At 42.5% G+C, this 16,181-nt stretch overlaps 2 protein-coding genes across 22 annotated transcripts in view; both read left to right on the forward strand.

Moving 5' to 3' along the window:
• LOC119128672 (protocadherin gamma-C5-like) overlaps positions 1 to 16,181 on the forward strand; it is a 212,343-nt gene that overhangs the window by 89,373 nt on the left and 106,789 nt on the right. Inside the window, exon 1 of one of the 21 annotated variants that reach the window (XM_037261295.1) lies at positions 5,502 to 5,863. The exons of 17 other annotated variants lie outside the window; for them this stretch is intronic. In XM_037261295.1, the coding sequence (XP_037117190.1) occupies positions 5,677 to 5,863 (187 nt within the window). In that variant the 5' untranslated portion in view covers positions 5,502 to 5,676. Of the gene's footprint in view, positions 1 to 5,501; positions 8,089 to 12,954; positions 15,550 to 16,181 lie in introns of those variants that run through there. 3 more of the 21 variants (XM_037261299.1, XM_037261324.1, XM_037261290.1) reach the window with 3 other exon arrangements.
• On the forward strand, positions 60 to 4,177 carry LOC119129632 (protocadherin gamma-A3-like). The gene is made up of 2 exons (XM_037262986.1): positions 60 to 3,677; positions 4,166 to 4,177. Exons 1-2 carry the CDS (start codon positions 1,260 to 1,262, stop codon positions 4,175 to 4,177), a joined length of 2,430 nt encoding a protein of 809 aa, XP_037118881.1. The 5' UTR covers positions 60 to 1,259.

The raw sequence follows: 16,181 nt of genomic DNA on the forward strand, positions 1-16,181 counted from the left end.
ACAGCCTCACAGGAGAACGTTATTCTCTCCTCACTGGTCTCCATACTGCTGACTGAAATGTTTTAAAGAATTTGGGGTGTTTTTTCTTATCACACTTATTACTGAACAGCTACTGCTTCATCTCATGTACAGTAGCTGTCTAAAAAGATAACCAAGTGTAACTTGATGCAGAAATACAGTGCAAGGTATTAATAATTATTTGCTCCCTGACAATTTTTTAAGCCTACCCATTATGGTTTTGCCTTTGAATAAAGAGGGGCAGAAGACAAACTAAGATCTAAGATCAGTGGGCTGTGAGCCACTGGCCTGTGTTGTTATTGTTTAAGGCTGTGGTCATTGTAAAAGACTATTTCCCATTTTCTGGATGAGAAAATCCTCGTCCAGGAATGTATTGTACACGATGAGCGCTTTTTTTTTTTTTTTTCGCCAATATTGACGAGAGTGCATCAACCTTGAGAAAGAGTCATGGTTGTTTATTCTGCTACATTTTAATGATATTCTCCTGGTACTTGAACTAAACGGATGATAGTGGCTGTGCTCTATATATTTAACTTTTTCAGTTTTTGCTTCTGTACCTTATTCATAGGCTGTCAAGTGCCTCACGTCTCAAAAATATGCACAACTGCACAATATTTCATGGCCTATACCAGAGTCACTGTGACATATTCTGGAAGTGAACATCTAAAAAGCTATTTAAAATGTACTCTATCATAAATTAGTATGATGAATACATTGCAATGGTGCAACGTTTGGTGATCTCGCAAAACCTGTCGACTTGTCTCTGTCCGTGGTGCTGAAGTTGGTGTTTTGACCTGCGCTCACGCTGAAGGGTTAGTGATCGTTTAAATGTTTTCTATTATGTCACTACACGAAACGGTGTTGTTTTTCTGTGTGTGCACATTACGACTCTTTCCGGGTGGGTGAGTGGGGTTATATATTTGTGATTTGTCATTTTAATGTTTTTTTTTATCCCGCTATTAAAAACAAATACGCCACATTTAATGATGTATTTATCTTAACATTTTTAACCTTACAAATTTCACCTATCCGCCTCTAAAGGGCGCTGTTACCTGATAAATTGATTTGTTGGTGCTGACTACATAGTGCAGCTCCCTCCTCTGTTGCTGCCATTTGGCACAAAAGAGCTTTGCGTGTACAACGTATCGATCGCCTTTGAGCTGAAATCGGATGAAATAATTGCGTCTATTTTTTTTATAGTCATTAATCGATTGCTTCATTTGAATACATTTTACTTTCATATGGAGTGTAAAGACATTCATCCACGCCGAGGAGGAAAAAGGCAAGGGCCGGCCTGGCTCTTTGTCTTTTGGTGTTTTTTTCTAAATGGAACGCAGGGGCAAATCCGCTACTCAATCCCAGAGGAGATGAAAAAAGGCTCGCTCATCGGAAATGTGGCCCAAGATCTCGGTTTGGATCTGAAAAGACTCCGTACTGGGCGGGCCCGCATCGTGACAGGGGACAACGTCCAGTACGCCGAGCTGAGGGCGGACAAAGGGCTCCTGGTTGTCCACGAGAGGATAGATCGAGAGCAGCTGTGTGGAGACGTGACGCCGTGCAGCTTCACCTTTGAGATCTTATTGGAAAGCCCCATGGAATTGCATCCCGTGACCATCGAAGTATTGGACGTAAATGACAATGCTCCCACTTTCAAAAACAATTATTTGCGATTTGAAATTAGCGAGTCTGCTGTAATTGGGTCTCGATTTGTTTTAGAAAGTGCACATGATGCTGACGTGGATGCAAATAACGTACAAAATTACATTTTAACTCCGAGTGATAATTTCGTTTTAAAAAAACTCGCTAGTCCGGGGGGCAAAAAACATGCAGAAATGGTGCTTCAGAAAGCTTTAGACAGAGAAGCACAGCCGCGACTCTCCTTAAAATTGGTGGCTGTAGATGGTGGAAATCCACAGAGATCATGTACAGTAAATATAGAAATTATAATTTTAGATTCGAATGATAATGCTCCCGTCTTCAATCAAACTATTTATAAAGCAAAAGTATTTGAAAACGCACCAAAAGGCACACATGTTCTAACTGTGAATGCCACTGACGCAGATAGTGGTTCGAATGGAAAAATAGCATACTCATTTTCAAAATACAATACAGAAATAGCGGATTTATTTCTTATAAATGAGTTGACAGGAGACATTGTTATAGCAAAACAAATAGATTATGAAAAAGAGAAAACAATACAGTTCATGGTGGAAGCTAAGGATGAAGGTGGGTTTGCTGACTCTAGTAAAGTCGAACTTGAAGTAATTGATTTAAATGATAATGTTCCAATCATTAATGTAATGTCCTTTACTAGTCCCGTGTCAGAAGATGCCCCCGTCGGTGCCACTGTTGGTATCATCAATGTAAAAGACTTGGATTCTGGCGAAAATAGTCACGTGAGTTGCGCGATTGTAGGCCGCGTTCCATTTAGAATCAAATCCAACGTGAGGAATTATTTTGCATTGATGACTGACGCTGATTTAGATCGTGAAAGGGTGCCAGAATATAACATAACAATTGTTGCGTCCGATGCCGGCTCGCCTCCCCTTTCCACAAAAAAAACTTTTAATTTGAAAGTGTCAGACGTGAATGATCACGCTCCTGTATTTCCGGTCAGCATTTATAGCGCACACGTTGCAGAAAACAACTTGCCAGGTGTTTCTGTTTTAAGAGTGATTGCCAAAGACCCAGATGAAAAACAGAACGCTCGTGTCTCCTACATGTTGGAGCAGAGTGAAATCGGAGGAAGTCCAATTAGTGAATTTGTGTCTATCAATGCAGAAAGTGGAGTTATTAGTGCAGTTCGCTCATTTGACTACGAGCAAATCAAAGAGCTGACATTTATTGTCAGAGCACAGGATGGAGGCTCCCCTCCCCTCAGCAGCAACGTAAGCGTTCGCATCCTCATCCAGGACCAGAACGACAATGCCCCTCAGGTGTTGTACCCGGTGCAGACGGGCGGCTCACTGCTGGCCGAAATGGTGCCTCGTTCAGCAGACGTGGGCTATCTGGTGACCAAAGTGGTGGCCGTGGACGTGGACTCTGGCCAGAACGCCTGGCTCTCCTATCAAGTGCACAAGGCCACAGACAGGGCGCTGTTTGAAGTGGGCCTCCACAATGGAGAAATCCGAACTGTCCGCCAAGTGACTGATAAAGATGCTGTCAAACAAAGACTGACTGTTGTGGTGGAGGACAACGGGCAGCCCTCTCGTTCAGCCACAGTCATTGTGAACGTGGCGGTGGCCGACAGCTTCCCTGAGGTGCTCTCAGAGTTCACTGACTTGAGCATGCACGATAAGGAGTACAATGACAAGCTGACTTTTTACTTGGTCTTGGCGCTGGCTGTGGTCTCCTTCCTGTTCGTCACCTGCTTGCTGCTCATAATAGCAGTCAAAGTGTACAGGTGGAGACAGTCACGCGTCCTGTACCACTCCAACTTGCCCGTCATTCCGTATTATCCGCCTCGGTACTCGGATACTTTGGGAACTGGGACCCTCCCGCACGTGTACAATTACGAGGTGTGCAGGACCACCGACTCTAGAAAAAGTGACATGAAGAACATGCAAGCCATGAGTCAAAGTTTAGTGAGTGTGGATGATGCTGATGGGCCGCCTGCAAACAAAGAGCTGTCAGGACACTTTTCTCATATGTCAACAATGGTGAGTGAAATGTTTTAAAATGTTTGGGGTGCTTTTTTAGATAACACATATATTACTGAATGTGGGGGCTACAGCCTCATCTCTGGTACAGTAGCTGTGTAAAAAGATAACCAAGTGTAACATGATGCAGAAATACAGTGCAATGTTTTAATTGTTTGCTCCCTGAGACAAACACACCAACACACAAGCATACCTTGCCATTTTTTACGGCAAAACCCCTGATGTGTCGTAGTCCTGCCACTAGGAATACTATACAGATAGAGGACGGGAGTGGAGAAAAGGAAAGAGACATATAAAACGAGGAAGTCGACTAGCGAGAATGCCGATGTTGTTGAATGCTGAGGAAGTTCTAGAAATAAATACAAATTGAACAAACCCAACAGCTTTCTTTTTCCAATACTCCTCTGATGGGAGAAAAAAAAGCTATCGTTCCCAGTGGCGTAGAATTTGCTATATGGTAATGTAAACAATGTTGCGTCTTCGTCCAGTTCAACAGCTAAAAAAACAATCCAGGTATGCCAAGTTTCGGACTCAGTCCTTCATGCATGTTCCTGTTTTGTTATGTATAGATACAAATAAGTATTGTACAACGAGGCATGAGCATGGACGGTGCCGATGATCATTGTTTTGTACAAAAACGAAATAATGATCACATGACACATTCCAGAAGTTGATTGGCTGACGCGAGGCGTAGCGACTCAGAAGTTAATCCGCTGAGGGGCGGCAGCGTTTTTGCTTTGCGCGTCGACGCGTCCCAAATAGCTTAAGTAACAGGCCACATCCCACTGTTAATAACCATAACAGTTATAAAAATCAATATAGTAAAGGAGTATCCAATACTGGAAATCTATAACGGTGTGAGTTACGCCGTTACTTATGGCGCCGGTAGTCCCAACATTGCACATGAGTTGGACGTTCAATCTTGCTGTCCGTGGTGCTGAAGAGTGTTGCTGAGTTTTATCCCTTTTTTGGACCAGTGCTGATCTATTAATTCGTATAATACGCACTGGAAAAACTTTTTTTTAAATGTAATATATAATAATAATTATTATTATTATAATTATTATTATTATTATTTCGTCAACAGTACGAAAAAAAATCGTCCGGCTCCAGATACGATATTTAAGTCGACTATCTGGATCTAGATGATTTTGTTGTACATTATCATGATTGTAATTTTCTTAAAAATCAATTGAATTTTAAAACCTAATCGCTGTTCATAATTGAAAACAATTCTGGACGCAATACTAACATCAAGTCAAGTCAAGTCAAGTTTATTTGTATAGCCCTAAATCACAAGCAGTCTCAAAGGGCTTCACATAGACAAAAATTGACAATTATTCTCAAAGCATCCCCTGATCTTAAGCTCAGCCTTTGTATTTTAAACGAATGTAATGTCTTCTTAATTACGTTATGAAATACACCGAATAATGATTTATTAGAAGGTCTTGATTTTCTTACTTAGTTACTGTTCTGTAGTTTAGATTATTTACCTAGCATCACTATAATACTGTGCTGTCGTAATCGAAATATAAATCATGAATGTGTTTGTATGTTTTTGCATGTAAAATTATAATTTAATCACCATAATCCTGCGCTGTCATAATTGAAATATAAACGTATATATTTTACAAACGTTAGTCATGAAATGTGTTTGTATTTTTTGCATTTAATATCTTAATTGAAAGTGGCACCATATAATTCAAAATGCTTTGTACTGTCTTTACGTCTATTAGACAGGGCGATTAAAATAATGTGCAGTTCTGTGAACATGCTCTGAGCGCCGCTGGTGACACGTCAATGAATGAGAATGAAACGCGTTTGCACAGGAGCGCTCCTCCTGAGCTCCTTTTAGAGCTTCATTGCTGATAAACACGACGGTGTGCATGCTTGTTATTTGAAGAGGCATATTTTCTTCGGAGTCTGGTTTATTTGAGACGTTTTTTACGTGAGCATTGGGTTTACTTGAAGAAGTCCTCTTGCTATTTTTGAATTCACGATGGATTTTATGCGGATGCGCGCTATCAGAGGCCGATGGCGCACACTGTTTGTGATTCTTTGTCTGAGCGAGCTGCGCTCCGTGGCTGGACAGGCTCGCTATTCCATACCGGAGGAGCAGGCGGAAGGCTCTTTTGTTGGAAACATTGCGAGAGATTTGGGCTTGGATGTTGGCAGACTAGTAGCAGGTAAAGCTCGTATCATTACCAAAGGAGGCCGACAATATGTTGATTTAAAGCGAGACAAAGGCACACTTGTGATTAAGGAGCGCATCGACCGAGAGGAGCTTTGTGGCAAGACGACGCCCTGCAGCTTCACTTTTGACATCATTTTAGAAAATCCCATCCAGCTTTACCGTGTAATAGTGGAGGCCGTCGACATTAATGATAACAGTCCGTCCTTCCCACAATCAGAAATTCATTTAAAAATAGCTGAAAGTGTCGCACCCGGGGCACGTTTCTCACTTGAGAATGCCGACGACCCGGATGTTGGAAATAATGATATATATAAATATATTTTGAAACCTTCAGATAATTTTAAATTGGAAATACAAAGCCAACCAGATGGAGCAAAATTCATGGAAATGGTTTTACAAAAGCCTTTAGACCGAGAAAAAGAAGAGAGTCTCACGCTCATGCTGATTGCATCAGATGGTGGGGAGCCACACAGATCAGGGACAGTAAGAATTGAAATTGCTGTGCTGGATGCAAACGATAATGCGCCAGTGTGCACTCAACCTGTTTATAAGGTAGATGTGCCTGAAAATTCACCTGCAGGGACATTGATCACGACTGTTAGTGCAAATGATGCTGATGCAGGCCTAAATGGCGACGTCACGTTTTCCACACGTGCCACCAAAGGAACAGAACAGTTGTTTGGTGTAAATACCAAAACAGGAGAAATTAAAGTTTTAGGTGAATTGGATTTTGAAAAATCCAAGACTTATCAATTAAATGTTCAGGCTAGAGATCATGGAGGATATACAGATACATGTAAAGTTTTTATCAACATAATTGATGTGAATGACAATGTCCCCAACATAGAAGTCATGTCCTTTTCTCAGTCCATACCTGAAGATTCTCCCCCAGGTACAACAGTAGCTGTGTTTAACGTGAATGATGAAGACTCTGACGTCAACGGCGTTGTCAAGTGTTCCATTAACACCGACGTCCCTTTTAAAATTGAGGCTTCATTAACAGGCTACTACACCATAGTCACTGAAAACTTCTTAGACCGGGAAAGTGTCCCTGAATATAATGTGACCATAATGGTGTCTGACCAAGGCTCTCCACCTCTGTCAAGTAGTAAAAACATCAACGTTAAAATAGCAGACGTGAACGACAACCCGCCCAAATTCCATCAGTCAGAATACAGTAAGACTTTACCAGAGAACAACTCTCCCGGTTTTTCCGTGTTTACTGTAAGTGCGAGTGATGCAGACTGGGGCCAGAATGCCCGAGTGTCTTACTTCCTGGAGGAGAAAGACGTTAATGGAGTAGCTGTGTCCTCTTTTGTTTCCATCAATTCCGAGAATGGTGTCATCCATGCAGTCAGATCTTTTGACTATGAACAAATCAAGTCCTTTGACTTTAACGTGACTGTCCGCGACTCTGGATCCCCTCCGCTGAGTTCCGTGGCCACAGTTCACATCCTAATCCAGGACCAGAACGACAACACCCCACAGGTCCTGTACCCAGTGCAGACAGGCGGCTCGCTGCTGGCCGAAATGGTGCCTCGTTCGGCCGACGTGGGCTACCTGGTGACCAAAGTGGTGGCCGTGGACGTGGACTCTGGCCAGAACGCCTGGCTCTCCTATCAAGTCCACAAAGCCACAGACAGGGCGCTGTTTGAAGTGGGCCTCCACAATGGAGAAATCCGAACTGTCCGCCAAGTGACTGATAAAGATGCTGTCAAACAAAGACTGACTGTTGTGGTGGAGGACAACGGGCAGCCCTCTCGTTCAGCCACAGTCATTGTGAACGTGGCCGTGGCCGACAGCTTCCCTGAGGTGCTCTCAGAGTTCACTGACTTGAGCATGTACGACAAGGAGTATAATGACAAGCTGACTTTTTACTTAGTCTTGGCGCTGGCTGTGGTCTCCTTCCTTTTCGTCACATGCTTGCTACTCATCATCGCAGTCAAAGTGCACAGGTGGAGACAGTCTCGCATCCTGTACCACTCCAACCTGCCTGTCATCCCGTACTATCCACCGCGGTACTCAGATACTTTGGGGACTGGGACTCTCCCGCACGTGTATAATTACGAGGTGTGCAGGACAACTGACTCTAGAAAAAGTGACATGAAGAATATGCAAGCCATGAGTCAAAGTTTAGTGAGCGTGGATGGAGCTGATGGTGAAACGCCACATGTGAACAAGGAGCTGTCAGGAAACTTCTCACAGATGTCAACCTTGGTGAGTCAGTATTTCACCATTCTTTTGCTGTTTTTGTACCTGGTAACGTCTGCTGCTCTCAGTGAGAGTTTTCCATATACCTGTTATTAATTCAATTAACGTCAAGTATATGTTGAATGTCAACAAGCAGATTTCCTCATTTGTCAACCTTGGTGAGTGATGTTTTTCACCTTTTTCATTTGATATTGTCACTAAGTCTCACAGTTTTCATGCTCAGGGCAAATTGCTTATATGCCTTATCACTATACTAAGTTCTTTTGGGATGAAAAGGAGTGTGGAGTAACATTTTTTTTTGTTCCTTGATGACGGTAAGGTTCATAGGAAAAGTCTGTCAGCTTTTTGTGTTTTTCTTTTTGCATTGATTTGTAGATAAATAGCAAACCACGTATGTTTTCAACTTGGTTCTCGGAGCCCCGCATCTGTGGTTATGTAGTTTGTAGCCCTTTGGTTGTCTTTCAGACTTGTCGTAATTCTTCTGGCTGAGGAGTTTCTTGTCTAAAATCTGTACGGCCCCTTTCAACCCAAGCTTGTCTTAAATCATAAACCTTGATCTTTACTCATTCTCATAAAAGATCATGTCTTGCATGGATCCCCAGAAACATTATTGGTTATTTTACTCAAAAGTAATTTTGCAGCCACTTAAAATGATCATCCTGGAGAACATTATCTGTTACAGAGGTTACATCTCTTCTTCAATCCGGATGATGTTCGCATAATTCTTCTAGCCTTTAAAGTACAATGGGTCCATTTCACAACTCTGCCAATTTCAAAATTAAAGCCAAGATATCTCTTTGCCTCGTTTTGTGAAGTAAAAGTGCCTGTTTGCTTAGTGTCTTTTCATACTCCACTTAATGTCTCAATATCATACAGATTTGCAGTGTTCACACCATTCATTAGTATACTCTGTGAGCTTTATGTTGTGTCAATATTGTGTCACCAAACATCAGAAAAAATGATTAGTGTACAATATCTATAATATATATACTTATAAATCACATTGAACGAGTACAATGCATTTTGTTATCATTGTACTTATGCTGATCCTGAGCCTAATTGACCCAAAGTGAACAGTGGAGCTATTCGTGACTGTCTCTGTCCGTGGTGCTGAAAACCAAGTTCTTTTGGATTTGTTGAACAGCGCTCAGTCAGAGGATTTAAAATCATTATTTTTACATCTTTTGTAATAGTGCTCATGCAACTGTGTTGGTTGACTGTTGGTGCAAGTTATAACTTAAACAAGGATAATTAAATTTGTGTTGTCCTTATGTGACTTTTAACGTGATTATTTTTAATCAAGGCATACAATGTTTAATTTCTTTTTTTTTTTTTTTTTTAGTTACGTTGACTATTTTAGACTAACTCGACAAACTTCACATAACGGACTCTAAGGGGCGCTGTTACATGTAAAATAGATGTTGAGTGCTCGGTGATGTAGTGCGGCTCCCTGCTCTGAAGCTGCCATTCGGCACAGGAGAGCCGTGCGTGAACAACGTACAACAATTGAGCTAAAATAGGCTGATATTGTGCCTCGTCATTTTTCGATCCGTTCACTTCATTGGAATAATTTTCTTTTAATATGGAGTGGAAAAATATTCATCCAAACCGTGGTGGAATATGGCGACGGACTGCCTGCCTCTTTGTCTTTTGCTGTTTTTTTCTAAATGCAACGCTGGCGCAAATCCGCTACTCAGTCCCAGAGGAGATGAAAAAGGGATCGCTTATTGGAAATGTGGCCCAGGATCTCGGTTTGGATCTGAAAAGACTCCGTTCTGGGCGGGCCCGCATCGTGACAGGGGACAACGTCCAGTACGCCGAGCTGAGGGCGGACAAAGGGCTGCTGGTTGTCCACGAGAGGATAGATCGAGAGCAGCTGTGTGGAGACGTGACGCCGTGCAGCTTCACCTTTGAGATTTTATTGGAAAGCCCCATGGAATTGCATCCCGTGACCATCGAAGTGTTGGACGTAAATGACAATGCTCCCACTTTTGAAAATCGACATTTAGAATTTGAAATTAGTGAGTCTGCTGCGCTTGGCTCCCGTTTTGTTTTGGAGAGTGCTTATGATGCTGACGTGGATGCAAATAACGTACAAAATTACATTTTAACTCCGAGTGATAATTTCGTTTTAAAACAACACTCTAGTCCGGGGGGCAAAAAACATGCAGAAATGGTGCTTCAGAAAGCTTTAGACAGAGAAGAACAGCCGCGACTCACTTTAAAATTAGTGGCTGTAGATGGTGGAAATCCGCAGAAATCAGGTACAGTAAATATTGACATTAACATTCAAGATATCAATGATAACGCTCCCGTTTTTAATCAAACTTCGTATCCAGCTAAATTAATTGAAAATGCCCCAAAGGGCACTCGCGTTGTAACTGTAAATGCCACAGATGCTGATAGTGGTTCAAATGCACAAGTAACATACTCATTTTCAAAATCAAAAGCAGGAATAACAGATTTGTTTCAGATAGACGAGGTGACAGGGTGTATATCTGTAGCTAAGCAAATAGATTATGAAAAATACAAAACAATAGAGCTTATCGTCGAAGCTAAAGATCAGGGTGGGTTGAGTGACTCCACAAAAGTCGAAATAGAAGTTAGTGATTTAAATGATAATGTTCCAGCCATAAATGTAATGTCCTTCACCAGTCCGGTGTTAGAAGATTCCCCCGTTGGTGCCACTATTGGTATCATTAATGTAAAAGACCTGGATTCTGGTGAAAACGGTCACGTGAGGTGCGCGATAGAAGGCCGCGTTCCATTTAGGATTAAATCCAATGTGAGAAATTATTTTGCATTGATGACTGATGCTGATTTAGATCGTGAAAGTGTTTCAGAATACAACATAACAATCGTTGCATCAGATGCCGGCTCACCTCCCCTCTCCACAAAAAAGATTTTTAATTTGAAAGTGTCGGATGTAAATGACAACGCCCCTGTATTTCCGGTCAGCATTTATAGTGCAAACATTGCAGAAAACAACTCGCCAGGTGTTTCAGTGCTAAGGCTGATTGCCAAAGACCCAGATGAAAACCAGAACGCTCGCATCTCCTACATGTTGGAGCAGAGTGAAATCGGAGGTAGTTCAATTAGTGAATTTGTGTCCATTAATGCAGAAAGTGGAGTTATTAGTGCAGTTCGGTCATATGACTACGAGCAACTCAAAGAGCTGACATTTATTGTCAGAGCGCAGGATGGAGGGTCCCCTCCCCTGAGCAGCAATGTAAGCGTTCGCATCCTCATCCAGGACCAGAACGACAATGCCCCTCAAGTGTTGTACCCGGTGCAGACAGGCGGCTCACTGCTGGCCGAAATGGTGCCTCGTTCGGCCGACGTAGGCTATCTGGTGACCAAAGTGGTGGCCGTGGACGTGGACTCTGGCCAGAACGCCTGGCTCTCCTATCAAGTGAACAAAGCCACGGACAGGGCGCTGTTTGAAGTGGGCCTCCACAATGGAGAGATCCGAACTGTCCGCCAAGTGACTGATAAAGATGCTGTCAAACAAAGACTGACTGTTGTGGTGGAGGACAACGGGCAGCCCTCTCGTTCAGCCACAGTCATTGTGAATGTGGCGGTGGCCGACAGCTTCCCTGAGGTGCTCTCGGAGTTCACTGACTTGAGCATGCACGACAAGGAGTACAATGACCAGCTGACTTTTTACTTAGTCTTGGCGCTGGCTGTGGTGTCCTTCCTCTTCGTCACCTGTTTGTTGCTCATCATCACAGTCAAAGTGTACAGGTGGAGACAGTCTCGCGTCCTGTACCACTCCAACCTGCCCGTCATTCCGTATTATCCGCCTCGTTACTCCGATACTTTGGGAACTGGGACCCTCCCGCACGTGTACAATTACGAGGTGTGCAGGACCACTGACTCAAGAAAAAGTGACATGAAGAACATGCAAGCCATGAGTCAAAGTTTAGTGAGTGTGGATGGAGCTGATGCTGATATATCGAATGGCAACAAGCAGATGTCAAGAGACTTTTCTCAGATGTCAACCTTGGTGAGTGAAAGTTCTCAGTATTATTTTGCTCTTATTTTTTGTTTTAATCTGATCACTTTCAGAGCCTCACAGGAGAACGTTATTCTCTCCTCACTGGTCTCCATACTGCTTGAGATTTTTATTTTTATGAGTAAAACTCCATAACGAAAAAGCAAGCCTGGTGAATCTGTTGTTGGATGTTTCCTTCTACAGTCTGAAACTAATCTAGCTGTTTTATCTTCACAATGAGAGGAATCTCAACACCAATTACTATAAAATAATATTTTTATAGTGGTCTTAATTCTTTCTTCATGCCATGTCATGTTGGATGACCCATTGTCATAGTGTTTCGTGTAATTCAAACTGACACGTTTATTCTGGAACTTATTTGGTTATAATCACTTTTACTTGTGATTTGTTTCCATTTTGGAGTGATATTTATTTTCTGTGAATTTCCTAAGTCTTGCAGTTTTAGCACCGCAGTCTGAATTTCACTTGGCATATTTTTTTTTCCAGTGAACAGTTTTTCTTCATCACAATGTCAATACAAAAAATTGCAAACAATTTCACAATTACATGTAAAGATATTTCGTAGGCTTCCCGACTTATCAATAAAATGTACGTCCCTTTGAAATAAACCAAATAACTTTTAAATCATTAATCAATTTTTACTGCTTTGTGATAATCAAGCTTTTTTTTTGTTTCATTACAACTGTGCCATATTAGATCATTTCCTTAGATGTGTTGTTTTTAATCTTAGTTTAAGCATGAAATTTATTGATGAGAAAATTAGTTGCATTACTCAAATTGAACTCAGAGGGACGCTGTAGGTCAAATCATCGGTGGGTCTGTATTCCACTCTCTCCTTACGAGTGAGGACTATGAGGGGAAGAGGGGCGGTGTGCATCATTTGAGCTGGCGGCGAGAGACACTGACTCCCTCTCACTCGCTTGTTGTCTGAGGGGGTGTAAACCCACTATTTTCCTTTGTTAGGACTATAATTATATATCTAGACAACGCATCTTTTATTGGGATCATTTTGAGGGGTATATTTTACGATGGCAAACGGAATCCCTCCCAGCACATTGGATAGAAAACGGCACATCGTCTGCTGGCAATTGTCATTTTTCCTTTTCTTCCTCCCATCGGTCGACGGAAATATAAGGTATTCAATTCCTGAGGAGATGAAGAAAGGCTCTGTGATTGGAAACGTCGCACAAGACCTCGGTTTGGATGTGAAGAGGCTGTTGTCCGGGCGGGCCCGCATCGTGACTGGGGAGAGCGTCGAATACACCAAGCTTCTGGCAAACAAAGGGACTCTGGTGGTGAATGAGAGGATCGACCGGGAGCAGCTTTGTGGAGAGGTGACGCCGTGCAGTTTCAGCTTTGAGGTGATTTTGGAAAACCCCACGGAGCTCCATCACGTGACTGTTGAAATTACAGACATAAATGACCACTCGCCGACGTTCAAAAGAAACTATATCCATTTTGAAATCAGTGAATCTGCAAATATTGGTGCTCGTTTTTCTCTGACAAGTGCCGAGGACCCAGACGTGGGTCTCAATAGCCTGCGGGAATATTTGTTAACAGAGAATGGCTATTTCGTGCTGAAGCAGCATTCAAATACAGATGGCAAGAATTATGCGGAGATGGTGCTTCAAAAGCCGCTGGACAGGGAAACACTCCCCACTTTGTCTTTAAAATTAATAGCAGTGGACGGCGGGAACCCACAAAGGTCTGGTACAGTTAATATTAATATTGTTGTTCTTGATGCGAACGACAACGCGCCTGTATTCAACCAATCCGTGTACAAAGCTGCCGTGATGGAGAATGCTGCCCTCGGCCATTTTGTCGTCACTGTTAATGCCACTGACGCAGACTTTGGGTCTAATAGCCTTGTGACTTATCATTTTTCAGACATGGACAGCAGCATGCGTGATGTGTTTGCCATTGATGAAAAGAGTGGTGTTATTTCTGTGAAGGGCGCTATTGATTTTGAGAAAAATAAAAAATATGAGCTGAGAATAGACGCAAAGGACCAGGGAGGATTGACGGACTCATGCAAAGTAATGGTTGACGTCACTGATGTAAATGACAACGCTCCCACGATGAGCGTCATGTCTTTCACAAGTCCTGTGTCAGAGGATTCTCCTCCTGGGACAACTGTTGGTATCATTAACGTTAAAGACATTGATTCGGCTGAAAATGGACAGGTGACTTGTAGAATTGAGCAAAATCTGCCTTTCAAAATTAAATCCAATTTGAGAAATTATTACACGTTATTAACAGATGCGCCTTTAGATCGTGAAAGTGTGTCAGAATATAACATAACTGTTGTTGCCACAGACGCAGGATTTCCTTCTCTGTGGGCTAAAAAAACTTTTCATCTGAAAGTCTCTGACGTCAACGACAATGCGCCGTTTTTTTCACGAGCTGCTTACAGCGCGATTATCACAGAAAATAATACTCCTGGCATTTCTATTATGACTCTTAATGCAAAAGACCCTGATGATAGTCAAAACGCTCGCATTTCTTACATTTTTGAGGATGCAAATATCGGTGGGTCTCCAGTGTCAGACTATGTTTCTATAAATGCACAAAGTGGAACGATACACGCAGTTCGCTCTTTTGATTATGAGCAAATTAAACAAGTGGACTTGGTGGTCAGAGCACAAGATGGAGGTTCCCCTCCCCTCAGCAGCAACGTGAGCGTTCGTATACTGATCCAGGACCAGAATGACAACGCCCCTCAGGTGCTGTACCCGGTCCTGACGGGCGGCTCGCTGCTGGCCGAAATGGTGCCTCGTTCGGCCGACGTGGGCTACCTGGTGACCAAAGTGGTGGCCGTGGACGTGGACTCTGGCCAGAACGCCTGGCTCTCCTATCAAGTGAACAAAGCCACGGACAGGGCGCTGTTTGAAGTGGGCCTCCACAATGGAGAGATCCGAACTGTCCGCCAAGTGACTGATAAAGATGCTGTCAAACAAAGACTGACTGTTGTGGTGGAGGACAACGGGCAGCCCTCTCGTTCAGCCACAGTCATTGTGAACGTGGCGGTGGCCAACAGCTTCCCTGAGGTGCTCTCGGAGTTCACTGACTTGAGCATGCATGACAAGGAATACAATGACAAGCTGACTTTTTACTTGGTCTTGGCACTGGCTGTGGTCTCCTTCCTCTTTGTCACCTGCTTGCTGCTCATCATAGCTGTCAAAGTGTACAGGTGGAGACAGTCTCGCGTCCTGTACCACTCCAACCTGCCCGTCATCCCGTATTATCCACCTCGGTACTCTGATACTTTGGGGACGGGGACAATCCCGCACGTGTACAATTACGAGGTGTGCAGGACCACTGACTCTAGAAAAAGTGACATGAAGAACATGCAAGCTGTGAGTCAAAGTTTGGTGAGTGTGGATGGAGCTGATGGTGACATGCCGCATGTGACAAAGGAGCTGTCTGGAAACTTTTCACAGATGTCAACTTTGGTGAGTTAAGTGTTTCACCATCTTTCCCATTTGCTGTTTACCGATTTTGTTCTTATTATACATCTCCAACTTTTAGCATAAGTTAAGTTAAAGTCCCAATGATCGTCACACACACACCTGGGTGTGGTGAAATTTGTCCTCTGCATTTAACCCATCCCCATGTGATAAGCAGGATATGTTTTCAAAAGATGTGGCATGTGATTGCATTTTCTTATTTAAAGTACATATATTTTTACTTGGCTACACAGTGGGTCAAAACTCTATGAAGATGTGGAGGTATTGGTCCCCTTGAGTGACTGCCAGAAATTCCTTGTTTTTCATTGAATACACCATATCGGTTTCTGAAATAGTATAAAACATATTTTATTTATTAGTTTTACCCAATTATTATCAAATTGAATAGATAAAATTTGTATTATAGTGAACATGTAGATCGCGTACAACATCATTGACAAAAATGCTTACCTTTGCGATGTTTTTTTTTTATTCTCTGGAGGTCGACGGCCAGTGTTGCTGTCCTTGGTGCTGAAAGCTTTGCTGGCTTTTATTGCTTATTTGATTGGAACACTTTGAATCTATTAATTAATACTTATATGAATAGATTTTAATTGAATAGTATTATTATTATAATA

Source organism: Syngnathus acus, chromosome 10 (assembly GCF_901709675.1).
Source record: "Syngnathus acus chromosome 10, fSynAcu1.2, whole genome shotgun sequence".
Classification (NCBI taxonomy): domain Eukaryota; kingdom Metazoa; phylum Chordata; class Actinopteri; order Syngnathiformes; family Syngnathidae; genus Syngnathus; species Syngnathus acus.

Bases quoted from the DNA above. Each gene is read 5' to 3' on its own strand.
- LOC119129632 (XM_037262986.1), top strand. From the start codon at position 1,260: ATGGAGTGTAAAGACATTCATCCACGCCGAGGAGGAAAAAGGCAAGGG.